This window comes from Dunckerocampus dactyliophorus, chromosome 14, assembly GCF_027744805.1.
Source record: "Dunckerocampus dactyliophorus isolate RoL2022-P2 chromosome 14, RoL_Ddac_1.1, whole genome shotgun sequence".
Classification (NCBI taxonomy): Eukaryota; Metazoa; Chordata; class Actinopteri; order Syngnathiformes; family Syngnathidae; genus Dunckerocampus; species Dunckerocampus dactyliophorus.
The window spans coordinates 5,451,956-5,471,626 of NC_072832.1; the positions used below are offsets into that span (position 1 = coordinate 5,451,956).

The following is a 19,671-nucleotide window of genomic DNA, read 5'->3' on the forward strand; positions in this document are numbered from 1 at the left end:
AATAACGTGAGAAGCACTGTCATCCGGGACAAACTCAGAGTAGAACCGCTGCTGCTGCGCATTGAGAGGAGCCAGATGAGGTATATCGGGCATCTGGTCAAGATGCCTCCCGGACGCCTCCCTGGGGGAGTGTTCAGGTTACCTCTGACCGGTAGGAGGCCTCGGGGAAGACCCAAGACCCACGTTGGGAGAGACTGACTCTCAACTGGCCTGGGAACTCCTTGGGATTCGCTGGACGAAGTAGCCGGGGAGAGGGAAGTCTGGGCTTCCCTGGCTAGGCTGCTGCCTCCGCAACCCAACCTCGCATAAGCGGAAGAAGATGGATGGATGAATAAGCAAATTCATCCTCCACATAATATAGTGGTTCCCAAACTTTACTTTGCTGTGCCCCCTTTTTTGGATATAAAAAACAGCTCAAATCAGGCTTCTTAGACATAACGCACACCTTTTACAAATGTAACCGGCTCATCTATGTGAAAAACCAAGCTGAACATTCAATGTATTTAACCCCCGGAATAAATATTGAGTAATATATTGATTCTCCACACCAAGTACACCTTCCATCATATTTTAAACAGTCCTGTGTTTCTTAAATAGTCCGTCCTTCCTTCGATGTGTTCTTTCACCCATTTTCAGTCATCATTTTAGTGTTATTTCTTCCTTTCTCACTCCCATCAGTTCCCTCCTCATTAGTTCCCATTGTGCATTATACCTCCTGCACCTCAGAATCACATGCTCAACTGACTCCTCTTCCTGACATTCTTCACACAATCCAGTGTCCTGCTTCCCCAGAGCTTTCAATGTTTAGTTAACAGCACATGTCCTATCCTTAATCCTGTCATCACCGCTTCTTCTCTCCTGCTCTTACCGCCAATTCTTGAATCCTTGACCTTTGGCTGAATTTCATACATGTGTCTTCCTCTATTCTCTCTCTCCCAGATGCTTTGCCAATTTTGGCTCATTTTATTGCTACTGTCACTCCAAATCCTGTAACCCCCGTGTCTGGATTTTTCGCCCCGTCTGTGTATACCTACACACAGTCATTATGTTGTTCTACAAAATACCTGAATGCACTTTATCTTCCCTGTTCTTTTCATTCTCGTGAAAATAAACTCTTGGATTATTTGCATAATGGGGAAAGTCTGCATTATAATCACTATCTTTAGCTCAGGCTGTTGCTCATTTTGACCCGTTAGGGCCACCGTATTTCTCGCGAGTGTAACGCGGAAGTGAGGCAAATAGTAACAAATATATCAAAACATGTTTGTTTGCGCTATTGTGCATCATCCATGCGTACATTTATGTCAACATGTAAAGCAAATGCCTCAACAGTTCATTTTTTGTCACTTCTTGACAATGTACTCCTTGCCACAGTAAATATACAAAATACGTTTTGTTGTTGCTATGTCGCCATTCGTTATTTGGGGATCAAACTCTTGACTTCCACATTTAGTTTTGTCATGCTGTGATGTTGTGTCTCGTTGTGTCTCTCGGGATCACAAAATCACAAACAAACGACAAAAAGCACACCCACACCGGATGACCACCCTTCCTTTCCTCCGCCTCTCGTCCGGGCTGTCGTGTCTTCCTTCCGGCTTGCAGAAGAAAGTTGCGGGGAGGTTTAGAGGCAACAGGGCTTAGACAGAATGGACAGCCAGGGAAGGAAAGTGGTGGTGTGTGACAACGGGACCGGGGTGAGTCTTTGACGGCGTGTTGGGTTTGATCCTCGCCTTGTTTTACTCGTCGTCTGCTGGCCAAGAAACAGGAAGTGGGATCTGCTTGCGCTAGCGTCAACTGGGCGTGTTGCTAGCTTGCGAGCTAGCTAGCTAATTTTCATTCATCCAGACTTGGCACGCAACCGGCGTTTAGAGGCGTCGCAGTCGTTTTCACACAAACTGGGCACACTTCTGCGGCTCCAATGACCCACTATGGGTTAACTAAGTGAAACAATCACAAACATGAAGTTTAACACCACTTGTGTGACTGCGGCTAGCATGCTAACTCGCTAGCCTGCTAGCTTACAGCTGTCTGGTGTTTTCCGACTGACTGCCGAACTCTTTCATGTTCCTTCCAATGTCATGGTTACGTACAGTTGTAACGCTTACACTACAGCGCCTTTTATGTCATTTTTAAAAATACATTCGATTTGTGGTTCAATATCTAACATTTAATGTGATCGTAGTTATAGGTAGGCCGTGCCAGGTCAATTGTAGTGTAATCATTTTTCCATCCAGCAGCAACTGACTTCCTGGTGTGAGAACTGCTAACTCAGGAGTTTTGATTATTTTTAAGTTATGTGCACACTCATTCGCCAGTGGAGTGTTTTTTTTTTGGTTATGCGGGTTTAGTGTCTACAAACCCACCAGGAAGTGGCAGACGTGCTGCATCGTCGCCTACTCTACAAGTCAAACCTGCACTTATTAGTACACATTATAGTGTTATACTGTATATGAATATGTGCTACTTGCTATTTAGCATTTTATCGCGCCACAGACATTGCAGGCCTGTGCGGGAATGTCATTGCACGTACAATTTTTTTTTTTTTGGCAAGAGTAGCGACTTCCCCTCCTAAAACAGGATGTTGGCTCAGCAAGATGATGCTGTCTCACACAAGCACACGAAAGTTGAGAGTAATGTGTCATCCTTACACCTTTTAGAGGAGTCATTATGTAGCTATCTTTAGCTCCACAGTCAAGTTTGCCATCGGTAATAGAGAGAGTCTGGTCCAGGGTCAAACGGGCCATCATATGACCTTCATTAACTGCATCGGAAACGTTTTAAGTCACACTTTTCATACCATTGTTAACTGTCATACAAGTGTAAAAAGAAGTGAACCAGTGTTAATTGTTATAAGAGAAATGAAGATGCGTGTGGTGAAGCTGCTTCTTTCAGTGGAAGCCAGCTTACGTGACTTATTGTCTATTGTCTTCTTTTATCCCCAAAAGGCACCATGGTGGTTCCTGTTTTGTTTTTGTTTGTTTTTTTCAAGTTTTGTGCAACTTTAGAGGCATATTTTGCATGAAAACATCCAAATTGTTGTCGACACGAGAGGTTATGCATTATTTTACACTCACCGGCCACATGATATAATTACATTCTGTCCAGCAGGTGTGTAGCTGTAGTTTCTGCTTTATATGAATTGTCCATCAATTTCTTTTTTTTTTGTTGTAATTTTAGTTCGTCAAGTGCGGCTATGCTGGCTCCAACTTCCCAGAACACATTTTTCCCGCCCTCGTCGGCAGGCCCATCATCCGCTCCACGGCTAAAGTGGGAAACATCGAGATCAAGGTAAAGATAATCAACCATCGTATTTCTTACATTTGCATTGTGCGTAGTAACAAACTGTATTTTCTTGAGTCTGCTGGGCTCCATGATGGTGATTTTGTAGATGAATTTATCCATCCAAGACTGACGATTTACTGGAAAAGGAGAGAAATCAGTTAATGGACATTACTAAGTGTAAATTACTACGTTATGTTGCTGGCTGTGCATTTATCAACCCTAAACCAGTGGTTCCCAAACTTTTCCAAGTCAGACATATGACTTGAAGCCACGTGCCCCCTACTCCTGCACACTTAAAAAACCCAAAACATTTTTAATTTTCATTAAATTGAAATATTAAGCATGATTAATTGGTTAATTATTTTTATAGTGAGGAACTCTGGCTCGAAAAATGATAGAGCAGCATCCAAAGTGCAAAAATACATACAAGCAGCGATAAAGCCTCATTTTCAGGGGAATCGTCACTGTCTCATCCTGACACGCACATACGTTGACATGTTTTCACAGTGCACGGATTGGAACCCCAATATTTAAACCTTCAAGGTTAAATACTCTTAATACGCAACATAATCATCAAACTTACCTACGTATTCACATAACATTCTGCTATGACTGTGTGCTCCGTGCTATGAGGCGTTCAGGTGCGCTCGTAATTGTGTTAGGCATCAATTGATTTTCGTTTTTGTTGACGTGCCGCCATGACAATTGGCGTACCCCTCGGGGTATGCGAACGTCACTGTAGGAACCGAGGCCCTAAACCTTAACAGGCTGACTAGAAGCGGGACAAATATTCTTTTATACGTAAGATTTAGAGTTTTCGCTGTGTTCAAACTAAAATGAACGCCCCTACCGCAGTGGAACACATTTCTCTCCAAGGTTTCCCGTAGGTTTTTCTGAAGCTGCGGTGGTGGGCTGCATGGAACCGCTCAACATCACCTGGTGAGCTACTGCTAACTTATGAGCTACCTGTCAGAGACCCCCGCGATAGCATCACTGCTATCACTATGTGTTTGTTGAACAACTTATAGTGACACATCTAGTGTTTTGAAGACAAGCCATAAGTGTTATAATGATAACAAGAGAGCAACATTGTTAAGTGACACTTCAAAAAGTAAGATAGCATGAACGTGACCGCCACATCTAGCTCGCCCGTGACCGAGGCAGTGCAAAATGGCTAAAGGACGCCAGAAAGTCAAATGAAATTGAAATGTGAGCGATCGCACATGCTGGCATAGAAAGGCTTCGCATGTGACAAGCTGTCGTCAATCGACTGCACATTTTACGGACTGTTTTTCATTTGAGCGATAATAAGATTCAAGATTCAAGAGAGTTTTATTGTAATGTGCATGGTAAAACAGCAGTTATACTATGCAATGAAAATATTATTCTGTTCATTCTCCCAAGAAAAGAAAGAAAACACAAGAAAGAATAAGAACATAAGAAACATAAACATATATACCAATAAATTAAGCAACATCAAAAAGAAGAGACATTAATACAAATAAATATACAAATAAATAAATAAATAAATAAATACAGTGCTATGAGTGTGTATTGCGTGCGGCGTGTGTGAGTGCTTCGTTGAGAAGCCTGATGGCCTGTGGGTAAAAGCTGTTTGCCAGCCTTGTGGTCCTTGTGGTACAGTATATCCATTCATACAATATATTACTTAACACTGTTTTCAAGCTGAAAAAAAACATTTTTAAGGTGTGGTGGGTTTCATTTTGAAGTGACGGGCCACCACGATCAATTACATGTAGCGGAAACCCTGCTCTCAACCAAGAGAGTGAGACACACTTCCTTGTTCCATGACATAGTATTGTATGCTAGAAATGACCAGCTACTGAGTAAAGAGCTAACATGTTTTTATTTTCCATCATAACTCGCAGCACTGTGAAACGGTGAAATGCCGTGATACGGTGATATGGTGATATTTTTGCCCAAGTTTATCGTACCGTCAGAATCAATGTCTTTCGTTAAAGTCTTTCCCTTCTGTGCATTGTAAATATTGACAAGCTGCTAGCACGAGGCAGCTATTAATGCATGTCATGGGGTTCACCTATTCCACCTATAAAGCCCTCAATTAAAACACCTCCCGCAGTGTTTTATTGTTTTGTATCCATGCTGTGACATGTAGTAACAGATACATGCATGATAACATGGACTGTAATACGTGCAACATTTTGCCATTGCCCTTTTAAGCATTATCGGAACTTTCTTCGTGGGCGCACTGATTCCACAGAGCCTATCACAACGACCGCTACTTCTGTCAACAGTAGAGACAGAGACAGAGACAGAGACAGAGACAAAGAGAGAGCGTTTGCTATCACTAATCATGGCAGACTTGGTGAGAGCCGCTGCTGAGGACTACTTTTTACTTGTACTCCCCCTCGGCAGATCCAGCTATAGTGACACACTAAGCCACATGTGTCAACCTCGTGCCACGGAGGGCCGAGACACTGCATGTTTTCTCTCCAAGCACTTTCTTCAGCAGGTGATTTAATTGATGAGCTCCTTCTCTCAAATTGAAGCAGGTGTTGATCATTAAAATCACCTGCTTTAGTGACCGGCTGGAAAGGACACCTGCATTGTCTCGGTCCTCCATGGCACGACTTTGACGCCCCTGCACTAAGCCATTCTTGTAGTGTTAGCATGTAGCACTGCTAAATGTTTCATTAGCAATAAGGGCATAACAAAACTGTCTCTTACAATGTCTGCTCTCGCTGGGATGCCAACTGGTGAGATAGCTGTGTCTTTCAGCACAAGACATGTGCTCCCTGTTGAGCTGGTAAAGAACTACTGATGTTGTCGGGTCTAAGTTGTATTGTATTTGTACTTTATTTATCCCACAGCGGGGAAATTCACTTGTTACAGCAGCAAGCAAGATACGCAAGTAAAGAGTACAGTGTAAAGAAATGCATATTGACTACAACATGGTTCAGGTGGTGCAGGTGTTATAGAGCCTGACAGCGGTCAGTATGAAGGACCTGCGGAACCTCTCCTTCTTACACCGTGGGTGTAACAGTCTGCTGCTGAAGGAGCTGCCCAGGGAAACAACAGTGTCATGTAGGGGGTGAGAGGTGTTGTCCATGATGGATGTCAGCTTAGCCAACATCCTTCTCTCCCCCACTTCCTCCACGGAGTCCAGAGGACGGTCCAGGACAGAGCTCGCTCTCCTGATCAGCCTATTTATCCTGCTCCTGTCCCTGTCCGTGCTGCCCCCTCTCCAGCAGCCCACAGCATAGAAGATGGCTGAGGCCACCACAGAGTCATAAAAGGTCCGTAAAAGAGTCCTGCACACACCAAAGGACCTCAGTCTCCTCAGCAGGTGGAGGCGACTCTGGCCCTTCTTGTAGAGGGCGTGGGTGTTGACGGACCAGTCCAGTTTGTTGTAAAGGTGAACACCCAGGAATTTGTAGCTGTCTGCCAACTCTATGTCCGCTCCCTGGATGTTCACTGGTGTGAAGTGGGATGTTTTCCTCTGGAAGTTAATGATCATCTCCTTTGTCTTGCTGGTGTGGAGTTGCAGCTGGTTAAGCTCACTCCAGCTGACAAAGTCCCTGATGACCGTCCTGTATTCCAGATCATTCCCCTCTGAAACACAACCCACAATGGCTGTGTCATCGGAGAACTTCTGGACGTGACATTGTGTGGAGTTGTGTGTGAAGTCTGTGGTGTAGAGGGTGAAGAGGAAAGGGGAGAGCACCGTACCCTGAGGGGCACCTGTGCTGCAGAGTACCATGTCAGATACACAGTGACGGAGCCTCTTGTAGTTGTATGTAGTTGGGAGCCAGTATCTACTGCTTCAGTGTGTCTGGATGTTGTTCCTTCTGGAAGTTGTATTGTATTGTATTGTACTTTATTTATCCCACAGCAGGGAAATTCACTTGTTACAGCAGCAAGCAAGATACGCAATACATAGTGACATAGTGACTACAACATGGTTCAGGTGGTGCAGGTGTTGTAAAGCCTGACAGCGGTCGGGATGAAGGACCTGCGGAACCTCTCCTTCTTACACCGTGGGTGTAACAGTCTGCTGCTGAAGTTGACAAATTTCTCAGAGCTTATTGCCACAACTTTCAACTATCCAGGTGTGAGGCATGATTTATAACGTAGTATTAACGCTTCTAAACTCACAGGCGATGCAGCAACTCCGGTAGCTTACATTGCTACCTCTTGGTAGTGGCCTGAGGTGTTGAGTGAGGCACTGTGTCACTACGCCAGAAAAGTAGTTCTTCGGTGGTAGCTCCTACAATAAAAATGTAGCTGTAGCTTGGATAATATGCAGGTCACGTTATGTAAATGGAACATGATTTGCAGGATTTTTTTTTTTTTTTTTAGTTTTTTTTTTTAGAGCAATAGGCTCTTATTATGTGCATTAACTGCCTTGTGCTAGCTGTTTTTCTCTCTTTAAAAGGCACAGAAATGGGAAAGACGTGTGTTCATGTCTCACGTAAGGATTGTGGATGACGGGCAAAAGTGTAAAAAAAAAAAGTGCAGTTTTTTTTTTAAGGGTAAACCATCGTAATAAACGAGCCACACAACCTAGCCCTCCACACGGCTGACTTTATGTTAGTAAGGTACATTCATGTTAATGTCGCTGATTTGCACTACGTTCATTTTTCGCTCCATTCTGGGTGTCTGGGGTTGCTGCAACATCGAAGATGTGCTGTTGTGGTATGTAAGTGCCGTGTGACAACGGATACACGTCACATTGTTCAACTTCCTGTCTAGCTTGAAATGCCTACACACTTTCCACATTTTCTGTCTGTTTGTTTGTTGTTTTCCTTCTCTTTCATCGTTATCGTTTTTCCTCGCCTCTTCCATCATCCCACTCTTTCAACCAAGCATCCGTGTCTTCCACTGCATGGGTAACGTAAGCAAGCACACGTGATGATTTTTTGAGAGACAGAAAATTTCTACATTTTTTTTTTTTTTTAAATCGAGGTACTCGAATTACTCGAGGAATCGTACGCTTGATTCTCTCCTTCACCAACTACAATATCAGGCCAAAGCAGGTACAGCCTTCACATTTCAACAAGCGTTTTATTTGATCTTTTCAAGGGTCAATATTAGAAAATACTAGAAATTAAAGGTGGATATACTTGGATAGCAGTTGTTTTTGCCTGTTTACATCAGGGCTGTCCATTTGTCAGCTCCCTCTGGCCGTTTCCACATCTTGTTTTCTTCCTCCATGTTTTGTTGTTCCACGCTGAAGTAGAAATCCCACAAGATGGTAAGTTGATGATGGCGTGTGCTCTCTTCTTGCCTGCCGTGACGGCTTGTTTGGATTTCAATTTCTTTTTCTTTTTCTTTTTTTTTTGTAGGAGTTTTACTCACATGTAAAAATCCATTGTTGGCTGCTTTGAGTATTTGAGGGTTCATAAGATAAACAAAACCTCGCACTCTCATGGGATGAAAACCATTAATCACTAACCTACTTTTTTTTATGAAGTCCTTGAAGGATTGTTTGAATTTGTAGTCTCTGATGTTCTTGCATCACGCAGCTTTCATCCAAAGTAATATGTATGAGTGAGCGCCAGACTAACTTTACGCTACATTATGTTTTTCCCGTTAATCTTCCACAATTCCGGCCACATAAGACAACCACCGGACATGCGTTTTTAAAAATGCAATAAAAATCACAACTTAAAACATAACCTCTTTGATGCAACACATGGGTTTTATCAATGATGTCTTTGATATTCTCCATAACGTCAAACACATCTAGACGCCTTGCTGTCTGGTATAAAGCATGTATGTACAAATTCTTTATCCGAAACACAAAGAAAACATTTTTATATTTAACCTATTTAACGTTTTACGTAAACCAAACAACTTAAAAAATATTTATAATTTCTTAATATAAAAAAGTAAGCATTTAAGTAAAAAAATCATATGCTGCCCCAAATAACTTCCTCTCATCGACCTATATGGTATGTCTTTGATGTTTACATTATTGGTACATCTATTTGCCCACGTAAATCATTCCCATTTGTACACTTTTTGCCTATTTTATTTTACGCACCAACGTATTATACCTCAATAGTGTACAAATATCCTTCATGTAAATGATTTTATTGGCTAATTGCTATTGTTTGCATGGGAGTATCTGTCTGAATGTTCTGTACTCCTGTTTACAATGCGGGTGCCTGGTGGAGCATGATACAGCTGCATGGATGCGGCTGAATAGGTCTTTAGAATGCTAACAAGTTGGTACTGAAACAACAGCGCCTCTGCTGGTTGAAGCCAAGTAGCGCACCGCACTTTGACTCCATCGCTTCAATCCATTCCACACAATATGCAGAATTCTTAAGAATGAAGTGATTACTTTTCAACATATCAGAATGCCCCACAAGAGAACATGCGATATAAGTAACAGGTGTCCCTATAGATGCCCGTTGGCGCAAAAAGCAAATGAGTAAATATTAGTCTTTTATCTTGTAGAAGAGGTGGACCTAAAAACAGATGTTTCCAGTCTAACCTCCACATGTTTTCCCCCCTTTTTACCTTTTGTCTTTTCTTATTGAGACCACATGGACAGCGCGTTGTTGCCAAAAGCGCACAGGATGAAGCCATAAAATGACCGCCGGCCCGTCTTGTCGGCTTTTTGATGTCTCCTAACGGAATGTTGAGACTGTGCCGTGTGCTGAGTTTACTTTGCACACGGCTGAGGGATGGCACTTAAACTTTTAGTGTAACCTGAGGAGGAACACGAGTGCATGCAGGTTTGTGGTGCATGCTGGGTAACGGTTTCGAAAGCTGCATTAATGCGTGTTTGAAATATTAGTTAATGGTTAGTTAACATACTCACTGCTTGCCTAGTTGCTCTAAACTGAGTTTGGAATTCAAACAGCTGCTTCAAAGTGTTCACGTGTGTCGACGTCATCATCTACCTCGCAGGACCTGATGGTGGGCGACGAGGCCAGCGAGCTGCGCTCCATGCTGGAGGTCAACTACCCCATGGAGAACGGCATCGTGAGGAACTGGGACGACATGAAGCACCTGTGGGACTACACCTTCGGTCCAGAGAAGCTCAACATCGACTCTCGCAACTGCAAGATTCTACTGACCGAACCCCCCATGAATCCCACCAAGAACAGGGAGAAAATCATAGAGGTGGGAACAGATTGAAAAGGATTTTAAAATGAACTCTTTATTTATTAAAGCCCCATTTTATAGTATATAGTTTTTCACCAATTTGAAGAGTTATAGATCCCACAGTAGTGTATTGGAAGCTTGTTGGCCTTAATTTGGCCAATTTAGACTATTTAAAAGTGCTTTTAGTTACGCTTACATCGAGGCGCCACGGTACACTACGATGGCTTGTCCCTCCCTCTCTAAACAGGGAACATGCCATTTTGTGTGTCTGTAGCTTTAAAGGGTCCCTGACAGGATTCATGACTTTGCTTAAATATGTCATATATTGTTTCTAATTATGTTCTACATTGTTCCATTTTTGAAAGCGAACGGTAAATTAGCAAAAATTACATTGCTTCAATTACGAACTAGCTCGCAGATCAGCCACATTTCCGGAAGTGACAGCATCGGGGTGACACCTCTCAGCTAAAGCAGAGCAAACAAACGCTTCTCGAGGTAGATCGTCGACTTGGTTCAGTATATCTTTATCAAAATGGTAATCATGACAAAATGTTGTGTTGCTGTTGGATGTTAATAATATCTGAGGTGATACTCTTAAGTTTTTCTTTCCCAAAAGAGGAAGGTTTAGACAAGAATGGATGAAGCAAGTGCAGAGAACGAGAGACAGATGGACGGCCACCTCGAGTTCTGTTCTTTGCAGTGATCATTTCACTGACAGCTTTGAAGGAACACATTGACAGGAAGCATTTGGCTTGAAAGTACGGTATAAACGCATTTTGAAAAGGGATGGTTTTCTGCTGGTACACAGCAAAAAAAAAAAAAAACCCAAGACAACGAAGAACGACCACTATGTCAAAGTTGGCACAAGAGAGTAAGTCATGTCTTGTTTACATAATATCTTCTAAACAGTATTCCACCATAGCGACAAAGCTGCAAAGCATTATACATCTTATATAAACATCTTTTGACAGTGATAAGTTTACTGTGGGGGGGCGGTGACCGCAGCAAAGATTCATCCCTGACGTGCGGCCACATATCCAGTAAAAAGGGTGATTTAAAAAAACCCTTTACGCTCATTGAGAAGCCCATTTAAAACCGTAATTGAAGGATAAGCAACTCCAGAGTAATTTACACTTACCATTCTGTGTTTTGAAGGCTTAAGTCCATGTTCCGCAAGTTCTCTATTTCATCCCCAAATGTTTCTTCCTCCTCAAACTATTGAAACATCTCTCAAATCTTTGCTATAATCGCTGTAACCATCCTCCGTCTCGTACACCGCCATGTTTGATTACCTGAGCCGTAGTACCCCGATGGCGTCACTTCCGGAAATGAGGCTGAACTGCGAGAGCTAGTTTGTCATGGCTGCCGCAGTGAACTACAGTATAAATGTAAGTTTTGCAAATTTACTGTTCGCTTCCAAAAACTGAACAATGTAGAACATAATCACAAACAATATGTAACATATTTAAGCAAAGTTGATGAATCATGTCAGGGACCCTTTAATGCTAATGAGCTGTGTTTGCCAACGTCTGTCTCGTACTGCGCGTGTGCGTCTGTGTCTCTGTCTCTCTGAGAAGCGCTATTGTGCACTTTATCCACTTTTTATACACACCCGTAACTCAACAATGTAACATTAAGGAGTGGGACAGGAGGACACAAACATTACCGGCGCTAGTGTAGCTATGTGGGCAACAGTGCTAACATTACAGTGAGATTTTAAAAGCAACATAATGCTAGGTTAGCCAATTTGCTGAAGAAAACACAAATCATCAAACTTTGACCTCCTACATCTGTAGATGATCTACGGCTCGTTGGCAGAGCGAAGCTACATTTTAAGATGTGTAGCGAAGCCTGTTATTTAAAGTGGTGGCTGTACATGCTGCACGCTCCTCAAGCTGGGCTGTATCATGTCCACATGGAAGGAGCGTTTTCCTTCATGATGTCATGAAAGCTTCAGAAGGGAAGGTTTGAGCGCCTCTTCTCAAAAAAGTGGAGCAAACGAGTGAGGGAGATCAGGCTCTAGGGACACACATTACTGTCAAGGACATCTTTTAACTAACTTTACTTGCTCATGTTCTGCAGGTGATGTTTGAGACTTACCAGTTTGCAGGAGTCTACATCGCCATTCAAGCTGTGCTAACGCTGTACGCTCAAGGTGGGGCCTCAGGGTTAATTAAGACTATTTAACGAGCACATGTCAGACTTGTTTTAACTAGTGCACCTCATGAGCTAAAGTAGATCTTTTGTGGTTTAAAAGCATGCAAAACATTAGGTGTGTGTGTGTGTGTGTGTGTGAGAACAGGCCTTTTGACAGGCGTGGTGGTAGACTCTGGTGATGGCGTGACGCACATTTGCCCAGTGTACGAGGGTTTCAGCCTGCCCCACCTGACCAGACGCCTGGATATTGCGGGCCGGGACATTACCCGCTACCTCATCAAGGTGTCCACTTTCAGACTTGCTCAAAAAAAAATCTGCTTATCACCTTCATAATATTAATTTTTACCGTTCAATTGTGTCTGAAATCTGATTTTTTTCGGGCTGCCTTGCATTGTACAGTTGCTGCTGCTGAGAGGCTACGCCTTCAACCACTCTGCAGACTTTGAGACGGTGCGCATGATGAAGGAGAAGCTGTGCTACGTGGGCTACAACATCGAGCAAGAGCAGAAGCTGGCGCTGGAGACCACCGTGCTGGTGGAGTCCTACACGGTGAAAAGCCTCACACTGTAGAGCTACTGTCGGTACATGGTAGATAATCGTGATGAACCACATGCGTCACTGGAAGACGCGTTAAGGGGAGGCCTTCTACTTGTGGTGTCATTTTGCTGGTGACTCATTTGAGGCTTTTTTTTTTTTTATTATAACAATATTGCTACAATAGACAATACTGTCACGTCTAGAAACTGAAGCTTGATTTGACAGCACAGAAACCATCCAAAATAGTTATATCTGCTAATAAACCAAGCCGTGAATGTGTTTAACCGTGTTTACTCTTCCTGTGCTGGCTCTTTTTATTTATACCAGCAGCATATTTGTAGCCTGCTGGGGATTTTTTGGTGTTTACCCTTTGATGAAAAATGGTCTCCTCTCTTGGCTATTTCTGCGTAAAAGCACTAGCGCCATGCAACGAAGACATGGGCTCTTATTCACAAGGCCATCACCGGTCAACATTTGCATTTGAAAATGAGGTACATTTTTTTCGGGGTTGGTGTGAGGGGGATGTAAAGACACCACTGTGGTGCACCCGTGTTATTTTACTAGCCTGCTTTTATTTTCAAGGCCTGACTTTACCGGCTATTGGATGTGTCATGTCGATGTCGCCAAGCGGACCGGAAGCTGTGCTGATCCAGCAGTAACGAGATTTTTTTTTTCCCCTTGAAAGTTAAAATGCGGACAACTAGGAAAGAAGGGCAAAATATGAGAGTTTCCTGCGGAAAATGGGAGAGTTAGTTAATGGTGTTTGTTAGCGGCTGTTGCTGCTGACCAACTTCACATTCAAACATCTGGTTTGAAGGGGGGTGGGGCTTCTCCACCAGCCTTGCTTTTTTTTCCGACCCCCCCATTTTTTCCCCTCACATGCGGAGGGAACCACAGAATCCAAACGCAGCTTCCCGCAGTCTGCATCGCTTGCACGCCTTGGCGAGCTGCTGTTGTGTCTCTGAGCTCACTGTGACCGTGTATGTTTGGGTTCATGCTGGCGCGCTAGCGTAAGCGGCCGTGCGAAACAAGGAGGGCAATGTGAGTGTGGCCACGGGGCCTGGACTGAGTGTGACATCATTTCCTGTGCAGCCACTTTGCGGCCGTGGCGGGGCTCCACTTCCTCTCGGTACTAACGTCTGAATGAAGCCTTTCTATACTCGAACACGTGTGATGTCTGTGCTTTAACTCGCATTTTGAACAAAATACCTCCGCAAAGCTGACATTCTTTTTATCTCATGTGCTTTAAACCCGACTCCCCCCCCCCCCCCCCCCCACCCCTTTCATCTCCAACCTCCCACATTTCTCCAGCTGCCAGATGGCCGTGTGATCAAGGTGGGCGGAGAGCGCTTTGAGGCCCCCGAAGCTCTGTTCCAGCCCCACCTCATCAACGTGGAGGGCGTCGGCGTGGCCGAGCTGCTCTTCAACACCATCCAGGCGGCCGACATCGACACCAGGTGAGCGCCACGCCGTCTGGCCCCGAAAGTTCAGACTGCAAACATTCTGGAATAAAAACCAGCACGAGTACTTTGTATGTGAAGATGATACAGTCATGTCTCCCTCTTTCCCTGTCATGACGGTCAGGCCTGAGTTCTACAAACACATCGTGCTCTCAGGCGGTTCCACCATGTATCCGGGTCTGCCCTCACGACTGGAGAGGGAACTCAAGCAGCTGTACCTGGAGCGTGTGCTGAAGGGAGATGTGGACAAGCTCTCGGTGAGAAACCGTTGTCGCGCTTACGCCAAAGCAGAACATCAGTTTACTTTGTCTCATTGATGTATTCACACTCATTCAATAGAATGCAAGTATCTCCAAACATTTGACTGGTGCCGTATGTCATATCAATGACTAGCAGTCTGTAGTATTAGCATTGCCAACACCATTCACCTTACTTTACCTCCAAAGTCACAAAACACAATACAGCACACTGAACGTGCTTCAGACTGGTGCAGTGTACCACATTGCCACCAGGTGGTGCCAGTGGTGTATGTTTTTGTTAGTCCCCCCCCCCACCCCCACCCCACACATAATGGCTCATTTAGTGTTTAAGTGGTGATCAGGAGGTTTTGTTCAGTAGTCAAAGCTAGAAATCTGTATCTCTAGCCTGTTTGCGGTGATGGGACTTTTTAATTTTAAGTTGTCGCATTTGGGGTTGGACCTCATGATAGCAAACACAAATTACCCAAATTATAATTCCAAGGTCAAACACAAACTCCTTTGTTTGGATTTTGAAACACTTTTCCCCCATAGGAAGTAATGGTAATATAAATCTGCTCCAGGGTCAAACTGTCACCGTAAAACAGGCAATGTTTTTAGTGATATTTTAACATGCTTGGCGTCATACAAGCGTAGAAGTAAAGCTGCATGAATTGATTTAACTTGACTTGAATGACTAAGCCCTGATGCTAAAAATTGTCATGCATGCGGTGCGTATCATGACGCTTCCTGCGTTGTTCTACCCTGAACACTTCTAGTCGAGGCTGGTCCTTTTGGAATAAGTGGTGCAAAAAGCCAAAGAAAAATCGAATTGCATGTGCAGAAGCAAGTCTCCTGCATGGCAGGAATTCAAACTGCAAGGATTTGTTTGGCTTTTGTGCAAAATTTGTCGGCCCCACGTCCAACGAGGAAGCAGTGACTTGGGACTCCACTGTGGGCTCTCCTATCTCTGGGGCTGAAGTTGCTGAGGTGGTCGAAAATCGCAGGGCCAGGGAGTTTCTGGATGCTTTGGCCGTATCTTGGTTAACACAACTCTGCAGCATCGCGTGCGGGGGGGCCGTGCTTCTGGATTGGCAGACTGGGGTGGTGGTCCCCCTTTTTCAGAAGGGGGATCGGGGGATGTGTTCCAGCTATCATGGAATCACGCTTCTCAGCCTTCCTGCTAAGGTCTATTCAGGTCTTCTTGAGATGAGGATCCACTGGATAGTTGAATCTTTGATTAAGGCGCAGCAGTGTGGTTTTCATCCTGGTCGTGGAACTGTGGACTATCTCCACACTCTTGGCAGGGTCTTTGAAGGTGCATGGGAGTTTGTCCAACCAGTCTACATGTGTTTTGTGGACTTGGAGAAGGCTTTCGCCGGTGATCCTTGAGGAATTCTGTGGTAAGTACTGTCTGGGGTACCGGACCACCTAATTCGGGCTGTTGGTTCCCTGTATGAACGCAATAAGTTGGACCCGTTTCTCGTGAGGGTTGGGCTCCGCCAGGGCTGCCCTTTTGTCACTGATTCTGTTCATTACTTTTATGCACAGAATTTCTCGGCGCAGCCAGGGCACTGAGGGGATTCGGTTTGGCGACTGCAGGATTTGGTCTCTGCTTTTTGCAGATGATGTGGTCCTGCTGGCTTCATTGAGCCATGACTTTCAATTCTCACTGGATCGGTTCGCAGCTGAGTGTAAAGCGGCCGGGATGAGAATCAGCCCCTCCAAGTCCAAGTCCATGGTTCTTGCCATCTCCGGGTTGGGGATGAGATCCTGGTGGAACTTAAGCACCTCTGGGTCCTGTTCACTGCATCGGTCTGTTGTGGTGAAGAGGGAACTGAGCTGAAAGGCAAAGCTCTCAATTTACCGGTTGATCAATGTTCCTACCCTCACCTATGCTCATGAGCTTTGGTTAGTGCCCGAAAGGACAAGATCGCGGGTACAAGTGGCTGAAATTAGTTCTCTCCGTTGGGTGGCTGGGCTCTCCTTTAGTGATAAGGTGAGAAGCACTGTCATTCCGGGAGAAACTCTGAGTACAACCGCTGCTCCTCTGCATTGAGAGGAGCCACATGAGGTGGCTCGGGCATTTTGTCTTGATGCCGCCTGGACGCCTGCCTGACGAGGTATTCATGGCACGTCCGACCGGCAGGAGCCCTCAGGGAAGACCTAGGACAGGTTGGAAAGACTGTCTCTCAACTGGCCTGGGAACGCCTCAGGTTCCGCCAGGATGAGCTGGACAAGATAGCCGGGCAGAGGGAAGTCTGGGCTTCCCTGCTTAGGCTGCTGCCCCCGCGACCCCATCTCAGATAAGCGGAAGAGGATGGATGGATGGGTGGTTTCGTCAAATTGAGATCTTTGTGACTTCAGGGGCACATATGAAGAGTATTAAAGATATTCTCTGCTTGCTTTCAGCCTTTGCTCCAAGAAAACATCCCCCAGGAGGGAAATAACCATTTAGAGATTTTTTTTTTTCTTGTAAGGTGCCCCATTCGGTCTGTCTGATCTTCCACATGTTAGTCGTGCACGCTTGCTGCCTGTACATGCACTTTCACATCAGAGCTACAAGTTTGTTGTCGGTGGCCATGTTGAGTCAGTCACAGAGTCCTGCTCTATTAAAACATGAATAAACTTACACACTTATAATCCCAGTCTGCCCTTTGAGCGCCTCTCAGCTTGTTTTTCTGCAGCTTTTTTTCTACATAAGAAAGTATTTAAACCCCCCCACATCTGACTATCAGCTCGACACAGACGACATAGCAGAGTGCTGGTGAACACAGAAGAGCATTTAGTGACTAATGAGCCAGATATTTTTCTCCTGAGTCTGTGGATATTTTTGTTAGCTCGTAAACAACGTGCCCATGTCGCTCTTTGTGTGTTTGGCTAGTGGCCGACTGTTTGTGGCACTTCTTCTCGTAAAGGTCCCATTTTATAGTATTTTACACAATTTTAAAGAAGTGTCAGAGGTGCCACAATAACGTATTGGAAGTCTGTTGTCCAAAATGTAGCCTTGATGCTGGAATTTACATGTAAGCCCGACTGGGAACACGCAGTTTTGTATGTCTTCAGCATAGCTTTAATGCGACTGAGCTGTGTGTGTCCACGCCCGTCTCCAATGGACTGTCTCTCTTTGTCCACTTTTTACGTATACACTTTTAACTCTGCACTTTGTCCATAAAGAGACAGTAAAACAAAATGATCAAACTTAAAGGAAAACTTTTTTAAAAATTTTGCCCATCTTCCACAATCTGTATGTGAGACAGGAACACGTGTGTCTTTCTCTCTTCTGTGCGTTCTGAAGATGCTGTTGAGGCTTCTTTTGGGATACGTGTAGCAATAGAAGCTAAAGAAAAAGCCAAAAACGAGCAGAATTAACACTTGTGGGGGTTGCTGACGTCTCTCGTGACGTCACGGAGGATGGCAGTTCACATTCTCAAATTTTGCCCTATTTTTGTCCCTCTATGTTCATCTTGTCCAAAAGGAAGCGGCGGAGGAACATTTCTGGCCAGTCATGATGTGAACTTCCTGTTCTTCCTGTCCCCCACCGTCTCTTGTAGAAATTTAAGATCCGCATCGAGGATCCTCCCAGGCGAAAGCACATGGTGTTCCTGGGCGGGGCTGTGCTGGCCGACATCATGAAGGACAAGGACAACTTCTGGCTGACCCGTGAGGAGTACCAGGAGAAGGGTGTCCGTGTGCTGCAAAAACTCGGCGTCACCGTCAGATAAAGCGCCCGACACACGCACACACACATAATATGATCACACAACACAGCACAGCGCAACAGACACACACACATACACACAATTCCCCCTCATAAGAGAATATATCTATTTATCCTTCTTCTCTCTGGGCTTGTGATGCTCCTCAAACATCAGAGGACATCCAGCCCTCACCTTTGTGCTTTCCTTTTCCTCCTCTCCTGGATCACACTTCTTGTCCTTCTCCTCATGGCCCGAGAAACACTTCCATCTTTGCACAGCTCCTCCCCCAGTCAGAGTTGGTAAGAAACAACCAATCAGCATAAAAATTGGGGACGGGGCTGCAAAGTCTAGAAGCGCCTTGTACCTGTACGCGTCTTTGATATCACAATCAAGGTCCACCTCCAAACGTCACAAGCTTTCAGCATCTGTCAGCGACAACTAATCACATTTTTACATTGGTTTTTATAAGCCACGTTTTCTTTTCTGGGAGAGGGATTTCTTTTTTTGTTTTCTTTTTTTTTTGTTTAATTTGTTGCATATATGATTTGATTTCCTTTTTGTTGCTGTGCACTACTACCATTGTAAATGGAGTGTATTGTGGTAACAGAAGTTCCTCCATGTTTTTATGAAGACTTAATTCCTTGAAGGGGCACAAAAAAGAAGAAATAAAAGAAGAAGCAGCCCCCCTAAAGCTTGATATGGGTTTTGTGTGATGGTACTTTCCGGTGTGGGGATGTTTGTTCCGCCTTTTCAGCTGATCAGACCTAATGACGTCTGTTGTGTATTTCCTCCAAATGTGGCCAATCATTGAAGGGCAGTTTGATTGGAAAACGGCGGGCACCCAAACATGAGAGATTTAAGTTGTCCAGTCTTTCAGTCCCCCAGCAGGCCGACATGATGAATACTGGAGGCACTTCATTTTTTTTTTTTTTTTTCATTTTGGAGTAAATGTTTATATTTTTCTTTTTTCCTCTTTCGTGGACGTCTTATCCAGTGCCAAGTGCAGTTTGTTGTTAACTGGAGCTCATCTTTTATGTCTCGCTCTCTTTTTGTCACTGTTTTTGTTTTTATTTTGTTGTTCATAGCATAACTGCCTAACGCTGATTTAAATAAAGTGATTTATAAGGACGCCGGGGTTGTCGCCTCTGTCGGGACTTTTAAATGAAGATTTTGGGAGCCCGGTCTCACACTGCTGTG

General features: G+C 44.4%; 1 protein-coding gene across 1 annotated transcript; it reads left to right on the top strand.

Annotated features, from left to right (window-relative positions):
• Positions 1-1,525: 1,525 nt before the first annotated feature.
• On the top strand, positions 1,526-19,602 carry LOC129194433 (actin-related protein 2-B). Its single transcript, XM_054799699.1, has 9 exons — positions 1,526-1,694; positions 3,178-3,288; positions 10,186-10,401; positions 12,466-12,538; positions 12,686-12,822; positions 12,940-13,089; positions 14,389-14,534; positions 14,662-14,794; positions 18,328-19,602. Exons 1-9 carry the CDS (start codon positions 1,647-1,649, stop codon positions 18,496-18,498), a joined length of 1,185 nt encoding a protein of 394 aa, XP_054655674.1. The 5' UTR covers positions 1,526-1,646; the 3' UTR covers positions 18,499-19,602.
• The last annotated feature ends 69 nt before the right edge of the window (positions 19,603-19,671 follow it).

Excerpts from the sequence above, each read along its gene's own strand:
- LOC129194433 (XM_054799699.1), top strand. The coding sequence starts at position 1,647 with ATGGACAGCCAGGGAAGGAAAGTGGTGGTGTGTGACAACGGGACCGGG. Across the intron at positions 1,695-3,177 it reads TGTGTGACAACGGGACCGGG|TTCGTCAAGTGCGGCTATGC; the intron begins GTGAGTCTTTGA and ends TTGTAATTTTAG. Across the intron at positions 12,539-12,685 it reads GCTAACGCTGTACGCTCAAG|GCCTTTTGACAGGCGTGGTG; the intron begins GTGGGGCCTCAG and ends GTGTGAGAACAG.